This window comes from Lolium perenne, chromosome 4 (assembly GCF_019359855.2).
Source record: "Lolium perenne isolate Kyuss_39 chromosome 4, Kyuss_2.0, whole genome shotgun sequence".
In the NCBI taxonomy this organism is placed as follows: Eukaryota; Viridiplantae; Streptophyta; class Magnoliopsida; order Poales; family Poaceae; genus Lolium; species Lolium perenne.
The window spans coordinates 289,089,963-289,109,649 of NC_067247.2; the positions used below are offsets into that span (position 1 = coordinate 289,089,963).

At 42.9% G+C, this 19,687-nt stretch overlaps 1 protein-coding gene and 1 long non-coding RNA gene across 2 annotated transcripts; both read left to right on the forward strand.

Moving 5' to 3' along the window:
- Positions 1-4,275: 4,275 nt before the first annotated feature.
- LOC127295719 (uncharacterized) lies at positions 4,276-5,264 on the forward strand. Its single transcript, XR_011756851.1, has 3 exons — positions 4,276-4,312; positions 4,393-4,497; positions 4,599-5,264. It is a non-coding gene; the product is annotated as an uncharacterized lncRNA (long non-coding RNA).
- Positions 5,265-6,810: 1,546 nt separating this feature from the next.
- LOC139830187 (uncharacterized) lies at positions 6,811-17,075 on the forward strand. The gene is made up of 2 exons (XM_071818187.1): positions 6,811-7,125; positions 16,797-17,075. Exons 1-2 carry the CDS (start codon positions 6,811-6,813, stop codon positions 17,073-17,075), a joined length of 594 nt encoding a protein of 197 aa, XP_071674288.1.
- Positions 17,076-19,687: the final 2,612 nt, after the last annotated feature.

The following is a 19,687-nucleotide window of genomic DNA, read 5'->3' on the forward strand; positions in this document are numbered from 1 at the left end:
CCGGCGTCGGCGCCGCCGACTTCGCCTCACCACGCCCCGCCGTGCCCCGACGTCGCCTCAGCACGCTCCGCCGTTCCCCGACGCTCGCAGACGCCCACGCCGACGACGCCAAGCCGCACTCTGCGGCTTCGTCGACACCACCCTTAGGGTGTTCGACGAAATGCCGCAGACGCCCACGCCCATGCCCCTGCCCTCGCCGCCGCTGCCGTGCCCTGCTGCCCGTGCCGTGCCGCTGCGCCGCCGCTGCCGTGCCGTGCCCTGCCCGTGCCGTGCTGCCCGTGCCGCTGCCGCCGCTGCCGCCGCTGCCGTGCTCGCCGTGCCCTGCCCGTGCCCTGCCCGTGCACCGCCCGTGCCCGCCCGTGCCGCTGCCGCTGCCGTGCCCTGCCCGTGCCTGCCGCTGGCTGCCGTGCCCTGCCCGTGCCGTGCCGCTTGCCGCTGCCGTGCCCTGCCCGTGCCCTGCCCGTGCCGCTGCCGCTGCCGCTGCCCTGCCCGTGCCGTGCCGCTGCCGCCAGCTGCGCTGCCCCGTGCCGTGCCCTGCCCCTGCCGCTTGCCGTGCCCTGCCCGTGCCTGCCCGTGCCCTGCCCCCTGCCGCTGCCGTGCCCTGCCGTGCCCTGCCCCCGCTTCGCTGCCGTGCTGCCCTGCCGCGCTGCCGCTGCCGTGCCCTGCTGTGCCGTGCCTGCCCTCGCTGCTGCTTTGCCTGCCCTGCCGCTGTGCCGTGCCGCTGCCCTGCCCTGCATCAATAGTACTCATAAAAGTGAACAACTTGGTTAAAGTCAACCTTGCTGATTCAAAGTCAAACTCTTAATATAAGCATGCAAAGTGGCAACTTTGAAACAAATTTTAGATTTCCCCAAATTTTGGAATATTCACAAACCGCCGCGACATAGAGAGAAGAGCGAGAGGAGGAGCGCCGAGTGTTAGGGTTAGGGTATGTAGCGGTGCCGAGTCCGTGGCGGTGCCGCCGTGTCATAGAGAGAAGAGCGAGAGGAGGAGCGCCGAGTACATAAACATATGAACATCACAAGGTGAAATACGGATAGATAGAAAGTACCACAACTAAGTTTTCTTAAGGGCATGATTGTGTTTTTGTTTGGCATATTCATTTCAAAAGGAGGGCATATGTGTTTGTATTTCACATGATTATGCTATTAATTGCTTTCTTAATTTTGCAGTGACATTGAGGTATGGAGGACGGCACCTTCGTCCGAGATGAGGAGGGGGAAGAAGCGGTGCAGCGATTGATCTATGAGAGTGCCCGTGGTCCGGAACCCGACGATGGAGATGACAACGAGTACCCCGACTTTCTGAATGATTTTGGCGAGGGACTTGAGTCTGAACAAGTTAGAAAAGACAATGAAGTGTCCATCACAAACTCCGGCGAGGTGTATATCTATGTATCAATTAGTCCGTGTTCATCCCTAGATGCATTCATTTATTTGTATTGCACTTATTAACGAATAATTTTTTCTTTTAGCCTTCGGATCATCGAGCAAGTCTGTTAGAACAAAACGAGGCCCGACGGGTGCTAAAGGGCGAGGGCAGGTTAGCCCTCACGGCATTCAAGGCTAATGGTGAACCAGTGGAGCCCAAGGAGTTTTGCCGCAAATTTACAAGTCAATCCGGAGTTATTGTTAGGGACCATGTACCGATCAGCATTCAAGAGTGGCATAAGCCGAAGAACCCGGAGAGTGGTGCTACTTATGTCAACGACAGCATGAAAAAATTTCTTTGGGAAACGCCATCGACAAAGTTCAGCCTACCGGAAGACATGACGGAAGGCCGGAAGGATAAAGTCAAGGAATGGACATGGAAGAAGATGGTCATACAATTCGAGCTTCAAGAAAAATTTATGTGAAAAATATAATAATGAAGATAAAGTATTCGATGATAATACCGAAAATCTAGTGAAGATAAAAGATCACTGGGCCGCATTTAAGGAGTATAAGAAATCGTCTAAGTTTGTGTCCCGATCGAAGAAAAATACCGAAAATGCTGCAAAGAAGAAACTTCCGCATCATTTGGGGTCAGGTGGCTACAAGAGTGCCATTCCGAAGTGGACAGCGTTTGAGAATAAACTGATGGATCATGGAATCACTCCACGAGACATGGGACTGGCCCGAACGGTCCAAGTTCTGGTTGTTCGCTCATGGGGCAGGGTTGGACCCAAAGACAGGGTTGATCGTTGCGAAGGGAAAATGGAAGGAAAAAATTGAGGCAATTGTACCGAAGCTTGTAGATGCAATTGAAAAGGTCAGAAAGGAGAGTACATTCCCGATCGAGAGAATGACGAGCCGACACTCGCTACGGGAACCCCGAACATGTTGGACGTGGTACGAGCTCGCCCAGGTCTCACCATGAAGGAAGCATGGCCGGACAGCGCTGACACTTATAGAAGCCGTTCGCGAAAGAAGAAGAAGGACGCCGACATTGTAACGGAGTTGTTATCTAGGGTGGAGGCTCTTGAGAGAAATCAGAGGGCACCTGATCAGCCGCTGTTTCTACAGGATCCACAAGCCGATGCTGCCCCATCTCAGCGAAGAAGCAGTGTCGGTTCCTCGCATCTTGACGGATGTGGAGGAAGCTACCCCGTGGATTATGTCACGGAGAAGACAGATTGCGAGCTACATATGTTAATCAGGACCGCGTGGGGTAAGGTGGCGGTCGGCTATGTGTACCCAAGTGAAGATGGAGCAATGCACCATCATATGCCCATTCCACCTGGTTGTGTTCGTGTCGGGGTGGATGAAGTTGTTTCGGGGTTTGAAAAAGTGGAGCTTGATATTCCTAGAGGTGAAGATGAGAGGAAACTGGGCGATGTCAAGCACGGTTTCGCCCTATGGCCGAAGAAGTACGTCGTCCTTTTGCAAAGGCCACCGACTCCTACACATGAGCAGCAAATGCCATCGACTCCTCCTGGTGGCAGTCCACATGAGCAGCCAAGTCCACACCTACCTGAGAGGGACCCCAGCGTGAGTCCACCATCTCGAGATCCTCCGCGTAAGACAGCGTCCGTTAAGCGGAACGGTACGCCGCCTAGGAAGAAAGCTAGAAAGGAGAAACAACTGCCGCCTCCTGAGAAGTTACCTTGGGAAAAAACTCCAGAGGAAAACGCGGAGGCCGTTCAGGCCGAGGTGAAGAAATTTTTTGCACCGAAAGTGCCAGAGATACCTTTCGAGAAGACACTAGATCGGGAGAAAGTTGTGCGTACCGTTGACAATCTATATGACCCTGTACCATCGCCGCCATCTGACTATGCGCGTTCTATTGAAAGGTCGTATGACAAGATGATCGAGGCGACAAAACCCGTTAAATCGGGTATCAGGGAGATAAAAGGGATACACAGTGTCTACCAGCTCGGACAACAACCCGTTCAATCGGTCGCCCCTCTCAAGGTGTTGGACGGGAAGACCGTTCAAAGTTCTCGACAAGACGCAACTGATTACGCCTTAGCTGAACGAGCATATCAGTTTGTTCAAGGGAAAGATTTGGTCGAGAATCTCAGGAAGGTACCAACATGTATGCGTAACTTGCATTCGTGGTACCTTAAGGCCTCAAAGGAAGGGATCGAGACTATCATGGTGCGAGTTAGGGAAGAGCACTACTTCCAGGAGTATCTGTGTGAACGTTGACTTCGCCGAACTCTTTCAGCTTATACAATCTCCGGGCCCTCGACAAATCAATCATCAGTTGCTATTGTCTGTAAGTGATTTATTTATTTAATTTGAGAAGTCGTTCATTGTCTGCAGATTATAATCTTTTGTGCGCTATATTATGCAGATCGAAGATGCTCGAATGCAAAAGGGACGATATCACAGACATTGGGTTCATTGACCCGAACACAATGCATGTCAAAACCATAGATGATCCCCTCTATAACAAGGATACACCGCAGACTTTGCTAAGGTTTTTGAAGCGACAACGTGACAAAAAGCTAATACTTTGGCCTTACAACTTCGAGTGAGTCTTACTTGTCTTATAACACATTATATTTTGCTCACCGTATGTCAAAATTTTAACTAATGACTACATATTGAAACGTGCGTAGGTTTCACTTTATTCTTCTCGTCATCAATTTGGAAATTGGAGAAGTTGAAGTCTTGGACTCACTAAGCAAAGAAAAGGATCTATACGTGTCTTGTTTTTTAATGCTCGAAGGTAATTTTAATTCTTATCGGTTTGTTTCGTTAATTTCCTGCTTTGAACTAATTGATGACTCTTTTATGCTTTTTCTTTTGTCGAGCAGCGTATGGCAAACTTTCATCAAGGAAGATACGTCCGTGAATGGCCACCGAAGCTGCGATGGCGTGCGAAAGTAAGTAGTACTACCTAGGTCCACACACCTTTCAATTATCATACTTGACTATTGTTTGATTGAATTATATTCTTGTAAAGAAATGCCCGCAACAACCTCCGGGGACCGATCTCTGTGGATTCTTCGTTTGCGAGTACATCCGCAGAATTGTCAACGAGAGAACGAATAATGAAAGAAATAAAGAGGTACAAAAACAATCTTCACAAATTTGTTTTGTTATCATAAGTTGTGCTGAGTTTCAGTAATAGTTGTTTCATGTATTCATTTGTATCTTATTCTTTTATAGTTGGCAAGAAAGCGGAACAAGCTCTCAATTGATGACCGCTTCATAGCAATAGGCGAGGAATTGGCGGGATTTTTCCTTCGGGACGTCATACCACCACTCGCAGAGCACCACAATGAATGAAGATGTACATGTTACATATATCGTTGACTCGAAGAGTACCACTATGCTACATGTAATAGACATATATAGAGTACGCCTCGGAGAGCACCACTATGCATGAAGATCGATCTTCATGCATAGTGCTACTTAATTTGCGATCTCATGCAATAACATGTGTGTTATATTATATGCACCAACTTGCTATGCATCATCTTGATCTTCATGTACTACCTAAACCCAAACGCGTTTCTGGTGCATCGACGCGATATGAATCAAACCGATATCCCTAAACCTCTCCAAAACCCTAAAAAGCCAATTCTCTGCCGCGGCAGAGATTTGGGAAAATTCCCTGCCGCGGGGGGAACCTTTGGTACCGGTTCGTATTACCAACCGGTACCAAAGATCCTTAGCCCTGAGCTCTCCTGGTGGCCCACGTGGAGGCCCGTTTTATACCGGTTCGTAAGCAACCGGTACGAAAGAGGGGGGGGCTTTAGTGCCGAATAATTTGTACCGGTTGCAAAACCGGTACGAATGGCCCTCTGGAACCGGTATAGATGAGCGTTTTTCTACTAGTGCGATGGATAATTGAGAGAGTGAGAGAGTATGAGACATGAGTTGGAGTAATTTTGTTTTGTGAGAGACTCGTTGGCATCTTTAAAATGTGTGCGTATATGATGAATTATTTGTTGCTTTAAGATTTGTGTAGACTAATCAGATGTTTCGGCCGTTCAAAAGGACATTTATCTTTTATAATCTTTGCAAAATATATTTAAGGTTCCGCTAGTTTGGTTCCGTCTATTTATCACCGTCAGATCAAGGTAAGTGGATGGTTATTAAAAATTCCAACCACCCTAAAACTTTACATAACAAATTAGATGTTTTTAAAGTCAATTATATTCTAATATAACTTAAAGTTTGATTCAGTTTGCATTTTTCTTTTGATTCGGCTGAGCACCTTTTATTTATGTTCTTCTCTGATTTCACCTCTCACTGCGATCTTATCGAGTTCTTCCTTTCCCCCATCAAAGAATCCTCTGTGATAGGAGAATTACTTCTGTCAAGCTCTGCCAAGGCACAATGCGCTATGCTCCCCTTTCTAGCCTCTCGAGACACATTGTGATGTTGCGGCAAGCTTGTCAAGGCGCATGAACTTAGACTGTTTCCATGCTTGGCACTCATTTTGCGCGGGAAATACTATGAGTGTATCTTTTAAAAGATGGGAGCAACCCCTGGGGGAATTATACACTCATCATGCTTTCCTCGCTATGTTACATGGTGCTAAGCGACATAGCTACAATCGCATCTCGAGTTCTCGACCCATGTTGGTGATGCTATTGGGCAGTCGTCCACTTAGCTCGTCGGTTGATGTGTCCTAAATACATGCCCTGCACCTCTTGGTCATGCCATTTATCATTCACATATTATATACATCCCTTCATGCCAAAATAAATGCCACAACTTTATCTAGATTCGCTGGACATGTTTTACTTTGTAGATACAGATAAATCTAGACAAATCTCGACACTTATTTTAGAACGGGGTAGTACTAATTTGTCTTACGAATATAGAGGCATGTATTAATTGTTGTTTCTTCGTGTTTTCTTTTCCTTTTTGTCTTATTATCTATGATTTCTTGGTCGTCTTATTATCCATTAACATGTCATGATCATCGCCACCAAGTTTAGGGTGTGAAAACAACTAGTGTGTTATTTTGTTACTTGCAAGAATCCTTCGCCACCATGATTTGAGATGAAGTTATCAGAATAGCGTTTTTTCTTCCGTACGCACCCACCACAAACTAGCCAAACGCGAGAACACATGGATGGTTAGGATTCGTTCATACCGCTTCGGATCTGGGGGCAAGATCGTCATTTCCTGTGTACTTCGGGTTTGGCTGGGTTCGTATCAGCCCACGTACAAGCCCGTATATGACCCATACCGAAATGTATTATACGCCTACGTGTCCACGCGCGGCCACGCGGAACCGCCGAGATATATAACGCTTTTCTCCCCTGTCCTCTTCACACTTCAGCGCATCCATCCAAAGCAATCCCCAAATCGGGAAAAAACCCTAGGTCAAGAACAGCTCGCTCTCGCTCGTGCTCGCTCGTCCATGGAGAGGGGGAAGGGGAAGGAGTGGAAGGGCAAGGAGGCGGCGGTTGACGACACGCAGTTGGCGGCACCATCGGCGGCCGGAGCTGCCCCAGATCTGAGCTCCGGTTGGGGCCAGACAGCAAGATACGGCTGGCCGGTGGCTGCACCGGCGAGCAAGAAGCGTGCGCACGAGACGGAGGCGCAGATGCGGCGACGGAAGAAGAAGAACCAGAAGACCCGAGAGAGGCAGGAGAGGAAGGCGGCGGGGCTCAAGATCAACAGCCCCGACGACGTGCCCACCTTCGAAGAATTCGACTCCGCCGACCCGTCCGAGGTAAATTTCTCAACCTCTCAACCTTTTTTTTTTGCTTTACATACCATTTTTTTTGCACATTTGGGGTTGTTGGCAAAGAAAACAGGGCATCATGGTCATGGTTTCTCAATCAGGCCATGGTTCAGAGCGGTTGCCTTCCGCTTCGATTGTGGCCTAAGCACATGCATTTGCATAATTCCCTAGAGAAACTAAGCAAGATGTAAATGGTAATCTGACAAGTCGTCCATATGTACCTGTGCCTTTTGGCTCATCCAATTAGTAACAAGAGAAATTCAATGATCTTTAATCACACCCCTTGGAACATTGGTGTTGTTTGCTTCCATACTCTTGGTTGCATCAAAATAGAGTGATTTCAGATTTGACTTATGTTGCCTCCATCGTTCTCCAATTGTTTTTAATATATACTTTTCCAATCGAGGAGGGTAAAGAAACCTCATCTACATATCCAACAAAAGTAATATTATCATAACATGAAATGTAAATCATAAGAACTGTAGCAAAATATTTTTAGTGAACTCTGGATCTACCTTTACTTGCGCCAATATATCCATTTTTTTGCACATTTGGGGTTGTTGGCAAAGAAAACAAAGCATCATGGTCATGGTTTCTCAATCAGGCCATGGTTCAGAGCGGTTGCCTGTGTTTCTCTGCTCCTTGCTCAACGCATTGATGCTATGCTAATTTGATTAGCTCTTGCTTAGCTGCTTGCTACTCCAGTACTGCTTAGCTCAGTAGCGGAGGACGAGCCAAGATTATGGTGTGGTGAAGATGATAGCTTAGAGGAAAAATTGATAACACAAGCCAAGATTAAGCGCTAGTTCTAGCATAAAATCTGCTCAAGTAATAGTCTATTAGTATTAATTGCCAATGCTAGCTATTGCATAGGCTAGACCTTGCCAGAATGGGAGATCCGCCACTGGCTTAGCTGCTTGTTTGTGTTTGGTACATTGTTTGCTTAGCTGCTTGTGTGTATAAGAAAATTGGAGTAAAACCGAGGCTAACCAGGTATCAATCCTCGTATTCCTCAGAAATGTAGCATTACATGCTTAGGTTACAAATTTACAACATATTATAGGGTTATATGTGCCCATCTTGACTTCCTGTTTCATGTTGTTTACTTGAATTACATAATTGTGTGTTTCAAATGGAGCTTAAATCCTGGTTAGTAATTTGTATGAATGTGTTAAACTTTTATTTAACCGTGTGATTAAGAGATGCTTGTCATATTAATTTAACACTTATTTCCATCAATTCGAACAACATTTGTTAACTGGTTAATTCACACTATTGCTATAATGTCTTATTTATACAAGTTTTAAATTGCAGATGCTATCTACAGTTAATAACTAATTTGCATTATTGATTTACTTATTTATGCAAGCTTTAAATTAGATATGGTATGTATAGTTACTAACTAATGTGCATTTATACAAATAAATACTTTGCATTGTTTTCATTCCTTTTCTATTTATAGTCATTACATTGTTTGTACACTGATGGCGTGTATTTCACACGTTCGTTGGGCAACCCCAAGAGGAAGGTATGATGCGCACAGCAGCAAGTTTTCCCTCAGAAAGAAACCAAGGTTTATCGAACCAGGAGGAGCCAAGAAGCACGTTGAAGGTTGATGGCGGCGGGATGTAGTGCGGCGCAACACCAGAGATTCCGGCGCCAACGTGGAACCTGCACAACACAACCAAAGTACTTTGCCCCAACGAAACAGTGAGGTTGTCAATCTCACCGGCTTGCTGTAACAAAGGATTAACCGTATTGTGTGGAAGATGATTGTTTGCAGAAAACAGTAGAACAGTAGATTGTATTTCAGTAAAGAGAATTGGACCGGGGTCCACAGTTCACTAGAGGTGTCTCTCCCATAAGACGAACAGCATGTTGGGTGAACAAATTACAGTTGGGCAATTGACAAATAAAGAGAGCATGACCATGCACATACATATCATGATGAGTATAGTGAGATTTAATTGGGCATTACGACAAAGTACATAGACCGTCATCCAACTGCATCTATGCCTAAAAAGTCCACCTTCAGGTTATCATCCGAACCCCCTCCAGTATTAAGTTGCTAACAACAGACAATTGCATTAAGTATTGCGCGTAATGTAACTAGTGACTACATCCTTGAACATAGCACTAATGTTTTATCCCTAGTGGCAACAGCACATCCATAACCTTAGTGGTTCTTGTCACTCCTCCAGATTCACAGAGGCATGAACCCACTATCGAGCATAAATACTCCCTCTTGGAGTTACTAGCATCAACTTGGCCAGAGCATCTACTAATAACGGAGAGCATGCAAGATCATAAACAACACATAAGCATAGCTTTGATAATCAACATAACAAGTATTCTCTATTCATCGGATCCCAACAAACGCAACATATAGAATTACAGATAGATGATCTTGATCATGTTAGGCAGCTCACAAGATCCGACAATGATAGCACAATGGGGAGAAGACAACCATCTAGCTACTGCTATGGACCCATAGTCCAGGGGTAGACTACTCACACATCACACCGGAGGCGACCATGGCGGCGTAGAGTCCTCCGGAGATGATTCCCCTCTCCGGCAGGTGCCGGAGGCGATCTCTGGATCCCCGAGATGGGATCGGCGGCGGCGGCGTCTCCGGAAGGTTTTCCGTATCGTGGTTCTCGGTACTGGGGTTTTCGTCACGGAGACTTTTTATAGGCGAAAGGGCAGGTCAAGAGGCGGCACGGGGCCCCACACCACGGGGCCGCGCGTCCTAGGGGGGTGCCGCGCCTCCCTAGGGTGTGGCCCATCCGTGGCCCCTCTTCGTCTCTACTTCGGACTTCTGTAAGCTTCTTGAGAAAATAGGCCCCTGGTCTTTGATTTAGTCCAATTCCGAGAATATTTCCTTACTAGGATTTCTGAAACCAACAACAGCAGAAAACTTGACAAGCGGCACTTCGGCATCTTGTTAATAGGTTAGTTCCGTAAAATGCACGAATATGACATAAAGTGTGCATAAAACATGTAGATAACATCAATAATGTGGCATGGAACATAAGAAATTATCGATACGTCGGAGACGTATCAGCATCCCCAAGCTTAGTTCTGCTCGTCCCGAGCAGTAAAACGATAACACGTATAATTTACTGGAGTGACATGCCATCATAATCTTGATCATACTATTTGTAAAGCATATGTAGTGAATGCAGCGATCAAAACAATGTATATGACATGAGTAAACAAGTGAATCATAAAGCAAAGACTTTTCATGAATAGCACTTCAAGACAAGCATCAATAAGTCTTGCATAAGAGTTAACTCATAAAGCAATAATTCAAAGTAAAGGTATTGAAGCAACACAAAAGAAGATTAAGTTTCAGCGGTTGCTTTCAACTTGTAACATGTATATCTCATGGATATTGTCAACATAGAGTAATATAATAAGTGCAATAAGCAAGTATGTAGGAATCAATGCATAGTTCACACAAGTGTTTGCTTCTTGAGATGGAGAGAAATAGGTGAACTGATTCAACATTGAAAGTAAAAGAATGGTCCTCCATAGAGGAAAAGCATCGATTGCTATATTTGTGCTAGAGCTTTGATTTTGAAAACATGAAACAATTTTGTCAACGGTAGTAATAAAGCATATGTATCATGTAAATTATATCTTACAAGTTGCAAGCCTCATGCATAGTATACTAATAGTGCCCGCACCTTGTCCTAATTAGCTTGGACTACCGGATCATCACAATGCATTGTTTTTACCAAGTGTCACAAAGGGGTACCTCTATGCCACCTGTACAAAGGTCTAAGGAGAAAGCTCGCATTGGATTTCTCGCTATTGATTATTCTTCAACTTAGACATCCATACCGGGACAACATAGACAACAGATAATGGACTCCTCTTTTATGCATAAGCATATAACAACAATTAATAATTTTCTCATTTGAGATTTGAGGATTGTTGTCCAAAACTGAAACTTCCACCATGGAGCATGGCTTTAGTTAGCGGCCCAATGTTCTTCTCTAACATATGCATGCTTAACCATATGGTGGTAGATCTCTCTTACTTCAGACAAGGCAGAACATGCATAGCAACTCACATGATATTCAACAAAGAGTAGTTGATGGCGTCCCCAGTAAACATGGTTATCGCACAACAAGCAACTTAATAAGAGATAAAGTGCATAATTACATATTCAATACCACAATAGTTTAAAGCTATTTGTCCCATGAGCTATATATTGCAAAGGTGAATGATGGAATTTTAAAGGTAGCACTCAAGCAATTTACTTTGGAATGGCGGAAAATACCATGTAGTAGGTAGGTATGGTGGACACAAATGGCATAGTGGTTGGCTCAAGTATTTTGGATGCATGAGAAGTATTCCCTCTCGATACAAGGTTTAGGCTAGCAAGGCTTATTTGAAACAAACACAAGGATGAACCGGTGCAGCAAAACTCACATAAAAGACATATTGAAAACATTATAAGACTCTACACCGTCTTCCTTGTTGTTCAAACTCAATACTAGAAATTATCTAGACCTTAGAGAAACCAAATATGCAAACCAAATTTTAGCATGCTCTATGTATTTCTTCATTAATGGGTGCAAAGCATATGATGCAAGAGCTTAATCATGAGCACAACAATTGCCAAGTATCACATTACCCAAGACATTTATAGCAATTACTACATGTATCATTTTCCAATTCCAACCATATAACAATTTAACGAAGGAGAAACTTCGCCATGAATACTATGAGTAGAAACCAAGGACATACTTGTCCATATGCTACAGCGGAGCGTGTCTCTCTCCCATAAAGTGAATGCTAGGATCCATTTTATTCAAACAAAACAAAAAACAAAAACAAACCGACGCTCCAAGAAAAAGCACATAAGATGTGATGGAATAAAAATATAGTTTCAGGAGGAACCTGATAATGTTGTCGATGAAGAAGGGGATGCCTTGGGCATCCCCAAGCTTAGACGCTTGAGTCTTCTTGATATATGCAGGGGTGAACCACCGGGTGCATCCCCAAGCTTAGAGCTTTCACTCTCCTTGATCATGTTGCATCATACTCCTCTCTTGATCCTTGAAAACTTCCTCCACACCAAACTCGAAACAACTCATTAGAGGGTTAGTGCACATTATAAATTGACATATTCAGAGGTGACACAATCATTCTTAACACTTCTGGACATTGCATAATGCTACTGGACATTAGTGGATCAAAGAAATTCATCCAACATAGCGAAAGAGGCAATGCGAAATAAAAGGCAGAATCTGTCAAAACAGAACAGTTCGTATTGACGAATTTTAAAATGGCACCAGACTTGCTCAAATGAAAATGCTCAAATTGAATGACAGTTGCGTACATATCTGAGGATCATGCACGTAAATTGGCTTAATTTTCTGAGTTACCTACAGGGAGGTGGACCCAGATTCGTGACAGCAAAGAAATCTGGAACTGTGCAGTAATCCAAATCTAGTACTTACTTTTCTATCAACGGCTTAACTTGGCACAGCAAAACACAAAACTAAGATAAGGAGAGGTTGCTACAGTAGTAAACAACTTCCAAGACACAAAATAAAAACAAAGTACTGTAGGTAAAAACATGGGTTGTCTCCCATAAGCGCTTTTCTTTAACGCCTTTCAGCTAGGCGCAGAAAGTGTGTATCAAGTATTATCAAGAGATGAAGTGTTAACATCATAATTTGTTCTCATAATAGAATCAAAAGGTACCTTCATTCTCTTTCTAGGGAAGTGTTCCATACCTTTCTTGAGAGGAAATTGATATTTTATATTACCTTCCTTCATATCAATGATAGCACCAACAGTTCGAAGAAAAGGTCTTCCCAATATAATGGGGCAAGATGCATTGTATTCAATATCCAAGACAACAAAATCAACGGGAACCAGGTTATTGTTAATGGTAATGCGAACATTATCAACTTTACCCAAAGGTTTCTTTGTAGAATGATCAGCAAGATTATCATCCAAATAACAATTTTTCAGCGGTGGCAAGTCAAGCATATTATAAATTTTCTTAGGCATAACAGAGATACTTGCACCAAGATCACATAAAGCATTACAATCAAAATCTTTAATCTTCATCTTAATGATGGGCTCCCAACCATCCTCTAACTTTTTAGGAATAGAGGCTTCACGCTCTAGTTTCTCTTCTCTAGCTTTTATGAGAGCATTTGTAATATGATGCGTGAAAGCCAAATTTATAGCACTAGCATTAGGACTTTTAGCAAGTTTTTGCAAGAACTTTATAACTTCAGAGATGTGGCAATCATCAAAATTCAAACCATTATAATCTAAAGCAATGGGATCATCATCCCCAATGTTGGAAAAAATTTCAGCAGCTTTATCACAGGCAGTTTCAGCAGTTTTAGCAATTTCAGCAGTTTTTCGCGCTTTGCATTCGAAGTGGAAACATTGCTAACACCAATTCTTTTATTAGTATGAGTAGGAGGTGCAGCAACATGTGTAGCATTAGCATTACTAGTGGTGGTAATAGTCCAAACTTTAGCTATATTCTTCTCTTTAGCTAGTTTTTCATTTTCTTCTCTATCCCACCTAGCACGCAGCTTCAGCCATTAATCTTATATTCTCATTAATTCTAACTTGAATGGCATTTGCTGTAGTAGTAATTTTATTATGATGATTCTCATTAGTCATAACTTTCGATTTCAAAAGATCAACATCAGCAGCAAGACTATCAACTTTAGAAGCAAGTATATCAATTTTCCCAAGCTTTTCTTCAACAGATTTGTTAAAAGCAGTTTGTGTACTAATAAATTCCTTAAGCATGGCTTCAAGTCCAGGGAGTGAACTCCTATTATTGTTGTAAGAATTCCCATAAGAATTACCATAGCCGTTGCCATTATTATAAGGATATGGCCTATAGTTGTTACTAGAATTGTTCCGGTAAGCATTGTTGTTGAAATTATTATTTTTAATGAAGTTTACATCAACATGTTCTTCTTGTGCAACCAATGAAGCTAATGGAACATTATTAGGATCAATATTAGTCCTATCATTCACAAGCATAGACATAATAGCATCGATCTTATCACTCAAGGAAGAGGTTTCTTCGACGAATTTACCTTCTTACCTTGTGGAGCTCTTTCCGTGTGCCATTCAGAGTAGTTGATCATCATATTATCAAGAAGCTTTGTTGCTTCACCAAGAGTGATGGACATAAAGGTACCTCCAGCAGCTGAATCCAATAAATTCCGTGAAGAAAAATTTAGTCCTGCATAGAAGGTTTGGATGATCATCCAAGTAGTCAGTCCATGGGTTGGGCAATTTTTAACCAGAGATTTCATTCTTTCCCAAGCTTGAGCAACATGTTCAGTATCTAATTGTTTAAAATTCATTATGCTACTCCTCAAAGATATAATTTTAGCAGGGGGATAATATCTACCAATAAAAGCATCTTTGCATTTAGTCCATGAATCGATACTATTCTTAGGCAGAGATAGCAACCAATCTTTAGCTCTTCCTCTTAATGAGAAAGGGAACAATTTTAGTTTAATAATATCACCATCTACATCTTTATATTTTTGCATTTCACATAGTTCAACAAAATTATTAAGATGGGCAGCAGCATCATCGGAACTAAAACCATAAAATTGCTCTCGCATAACAAGATTCGATAAAGCAGGTTTAATTTCAAAGAATTCTGCTGTAGTAGCAGGTGGAGCAATAGGTGTGCATAAGAAATCATTATTATTTGTGGTTGTGAAGTCACACAACTTAGTGTTTTCAGCGTTGGCCATTTTAGCAACAGTAAATAAAGCAAACTAGATAAAGTAAATGCAAGTAAACTAATTTTTTTGTGTTTTTGATATAGCAAACAAGATAGCAAGTAAAGTAAAACTAGCAACTAAATTTTTTTGTATTTTGATTTAGTGCAGCAAACAAAGTAGTAAATAAAACTAAGCAAGACAAAAACAAAGTAAAGAGATTGAGAAGTGGAGACTCCCCTTGCAGCGTGTCTTGATCTCCCGACAACGGCGCCGAGAAAATATGCTTGATGGCGTGTATTTCACACGTTCGTTGGGCAACCCCAAGAGGAAGGTATGATGCGCACAGCAGCAAGTTTTCCCTCAGAAAGAAACCAAGGTTTATCGAACCAGGAGGAGTCAAGAAGCACGTTGAAGGTTGATGGCGGCGGGATGTAGTGCGGCGCAACACCAGAGATTCCGGCGCCAACGTGGAACCTGCACAACACAACCAAAGTACTTTGCCCCAACGAAACAGTGAGGTTGTCAATCTCACCGGCTTGCTGTAACAAAGGATTAACCGTATTGTGTGGAAGATGATTGTTTGCAGAAAACAGTAGAACAGTATTGCAGTAGATTGTATTTCAGTAAAGAGAATTGGACCGGGGTCCACAATTCACTAGAGGTGTCTCTCCCATAAGATGAACAGCATGTTGGGTGAACAAATTACAGTTGGGCAATTGACAAATAAAGAGAGCATGACCATGCACATACATATCATGATGAGTATAGTGAGATTTAATTGGGCATTACGACAAAGTACATAGACCGTCATCCAACTGCATCTATGCCTAAAAAGTCCACCTTCAGGTTATCATCCGAACCCCTCCGGTATTAAGTTGCTAACAACGAGACAATTGCATTAAGTATTGCGCGTAATGTAACTAGTGACTACATCCTTGAACATAGCACTAATGTTTTATCCCTAGTGGCAACAGCACATCCATAACCTTAGTGGTTCTTGTCACTCCTCCAGATTCACAGAGGCATGAACCCACTATCGAGCATAAATACTCCCTCTTGGAGTTACTAGCATCAACTTGGCCAGAGCATCTACTAATAACGGAGAGCATGCAAGATCATAAACAACACATAAGCATAGCTTTGATAATCAACATAACAAGTATTCTCTATTCATCGGATCCCAACAAACGCAACATATAGAATTACAGATAGATGATCTTGATCATGTTAGGCAGCTCACAAGATCCGACAATGATAGCACAATGGGGAGAAGACAACCATCTAGCTACTGCTATGGACCCATAGTCCAGGGGTAGACTACTCACACATCACACCGGAGGCGACCATGGCGGCGTAGAGTCCTCCGGGAGATGATTCCCCTCTCCGGCAGGGTGCCGGAGGCGATCTCCTGGATCCCCCGAGATGGGATCGGCGGTGGCGGCGTCTCTGGAAGGTTTTCCGTATCGTGGTTCTCGGTACTGGGGTTTTCGTCACGGAGACTTTTTATAGGCGAAAGGGCAGGTCAAGAGGCGGCACGGGGGCCCCACACCACAGGGCCGCGCGGCCAAGGGGGGGCCGCGCCGCCCTAGGGTGTGGCCCCTCCGTGGCCCCTCTTCGTCTCTACTTCGGACTTCTGGAAGCTTCGTGAGAAAATAGGCCCCTGGGCTTTGATTTCGTCCAATTCCGAGAATATTTCCTTACTAGGATTTCTGAAACCAAAAACAGCAGAAAACAAAGAATCGGCACTTCGGCATCTTGTTAATAGGTTAGTTCCAGAAAATGCACGAATATGACATAAAGTGTGCATAAAACATGTAGATAACATCACTAATGTGGCATGGAACATAAGAAATTATCGATACGTCGGAGACGTATCATACACCATAGCAGCTAATTAACCTAATTTACTTCATTTAACAGGAGGATCCTTCGGATGAAGTCTGTTCTGACCGGGAGGATAGGGACGTGAAGAGTAGGCATGTTCTCCGCAGGCTTAGGTCTGGGGAGATTCGCTACCTTCTTGGCCCAGGGAGGTTCAAGTGCCCCTGGTGCAGCCGCAAGGAAATGCCGACGGACTTCCTCGGCATGTACCAGCATGCCACCTACACTGGTGTTGGCAGCGGGCAGACACCCGCACACATCAGGGCCAAGCATGCCGCCTACGGCCTCTTCCTCAAGAAGTACGCCCCCGAGCGGTAGGAGCATGCGGAGGATGCCGCCGACCTGCTGCCTACTGCCGCCGACTGCTGCCTACCTGATGCCTACCTGCTATCATGTTCCTTTAGTTGTGTGTTTATGTTAAACTCTGTCGTACTTATGGTGTTGAAACTTGGTTAATGCTGTGTTGAACTATGTTTCTAATTAAGTATGCTTAGTGTTTAAGCATGTGTATGTTGTGCTTACTACATATGCTTATGTGTTGTGCATGCTTGGCCCTGTTGTGTGCTTGGATGCTAGGTAAGCATGTTCTATTTGCTGCTGTTGCTCTAGCCTGTTAGCATGATGTAGTGACAAAGATTTTGCCAAAGTAAGCGTTTGATTATAGGAAATGTATTGTCAGTTTTGCTTCAGGGCAAAAAAAAGAGAAAACAGGTATTGCTCAGTTGTGTTGCAGAGGTTTTGTACATAATTGATAAGGTTTTTTCCAGTGGAAATGGGGGAAAACCTCTGATAATATAAAATAAAGACGGCGTGTTGGCAGTATGGTGGATTGTTATCTTATGTGATACTTGACAGCAACAAATCTCTCAGTTAACAACAACAAATATCTCATTTGACAGCTACAACACTCGCAGCAGACAACAGCCCAATCTAGACTTGACTAATGGGCCAACTCCATCCAATTAGGCCTATTAGGCTAGTTCAGGTGGTACATATAAAACAGGAACAACTATCTCATTTGACAGCCCAATCTAGATTTGACTAATGGGCCATCTCCAACCAAATCAGCTTTAGAAGAATTGAGTTAATTGACTCATAAAAAGAGAACATAGTTCAGTACAAATCACTCATAAAAACATAATAAACACAGTAATCCTTCCATGATTATTGAAGTTCAGAAAAGAACATACAATTTCACATAAAAAGAGAGAGGTAGTTCAAATAGTCGCGACGATTACATAGATTAGCACAACATACACCAGAGTGAACATATCCACCACTTTACAAACAGTAGGTTCGAGTAGTGCAGTAGGTTCATCGTCTGAAACTTAAACCCCTACATCTTACTGGAAATATATAACAAAGTACGTGAAGTAATCACTCGATCACATTCTCGATCACATCAACAGACATAAAAAGCATGCCCTCCATCTTAAAGAACAAACACAGGACTAACAGGCCAGCCACCAAGTTATTCTTAACACAGAAGTCAATCCAACCCGACTTAAACCTGATTCTGCCATCAACGGATGTGTAGTAGACAGCATGGCTGTCATCATCATCCTCACCCCTCAGAAAGTAGATATCACCACTAGGACAAACGTCAAGAACAAATACAATAGTCTTCGGGATACGCTGTGATATAATAAAAAAAAACCACATCAAAAAGACAATCATTCAAAAATGAACAGAATAAAACATATATCAAGGAAATTACCAGTGCATTGGAAGCAACATCATATGTAGATAGGCGATGTACAAAAACACCGCCAAGGCCCAGACCACGGTCGTAAACACGGCTGTTGATATTGATGATCTCAGAATTTTTAAGTTCAACAGTTTTTGAGATAAAGATGGATTTAGCATCTCCTTCAAAAGTAAAAACTTCTGCAGGAAAAAACAATGAGAGAAAAATCCATGAGAAAAAGAGCAGTTTGTTAAACACAAAGAACAGATGAACAAAAAAGTGACAGCAAATTACCTTTGAATAATTCCTTGGGGTAATCTTCAATGTCTAGTGCAGTAACAAACACATTTTCTTCTTCCTCTATGATATCAAAATTTATCTTCTCATTCAGATGCATATCATAATCAGTGAGGAATTTCTTGTAGTCAGGACCGAAAATACGAGTCTTCTTGTCCATCTTGTCCAGCAGAAAACTGTAAACACCCCTGTTCCCAGACTCAACAGTCAAGGCATTACCAGTAGACTTGTTGATATACTTCCTAACATAGCAAGGGATGTTCTGCAACAAAGTTCACATTAGTAATCTTCCAAACCTATTTTCCGTGCATTGCATATTTAGCTGCATGGCAAATTAAGATTGTGGATACTAAATAAAAATGCAAATCTGCTGGTTGTGTGAAGTGATCTCATTTCACATTGTCTACAGTACTGTCTACAAGCTAACACCACAATTTCCAGCAAAGAATGAAGCTAGCAAACCTAAAACAGCCAACCACCAAAATTTTCTTTATTCAAATATATGTGCTATAATACAAAACAATCAGTTCTTCTATCCACCAAAATGATACTGATGTATAACAACAACATACACACACTTGTGATGTTTCTTCAATCTAAAAATTAAATGGGGAATGGATTCTAAATACACCAGTAACACAACAAGCATATCAAAATAACTTACAGAGTATTCTTCAAAGGTTGTACGCATAGTAATGCAGAAGAACTCTGGTTCCTTCAGCTTCATGTGGCAATCACCATCACGGTTTCCACAGATTGGACACTTCATCTAATATATCAATACAAAATTATTATAAATGATACAAATGGGCATATCTAAATTCATACAAGAAACCATATTCAACAAATGAACAACACTGTTGAGTACACTGGAAAAAAATGAAATAGCATAATTTTTCTGCATACCAAAAAGAGGTGAACAACATCTGAATGCTTAGTTTACTAC

Bases quoted from the DNA above. Each gene is read 5' to 3' on its own strand.
- LOC139830187 (XM_071818187.1), top strand. From the start codon at position 6,811: ATGGAGAGGGGGAAGGGGAAGGAGTGGAAGGGCAAGGAGGCGGCGGTT. The intron at 7,126-16,796 runs GTAAATTTCTCA...TTCATTTAACAG, and splicing joins ACTCCGCCGACCCGTCCGAG to GAGGATCCTTCGGATGAAGT.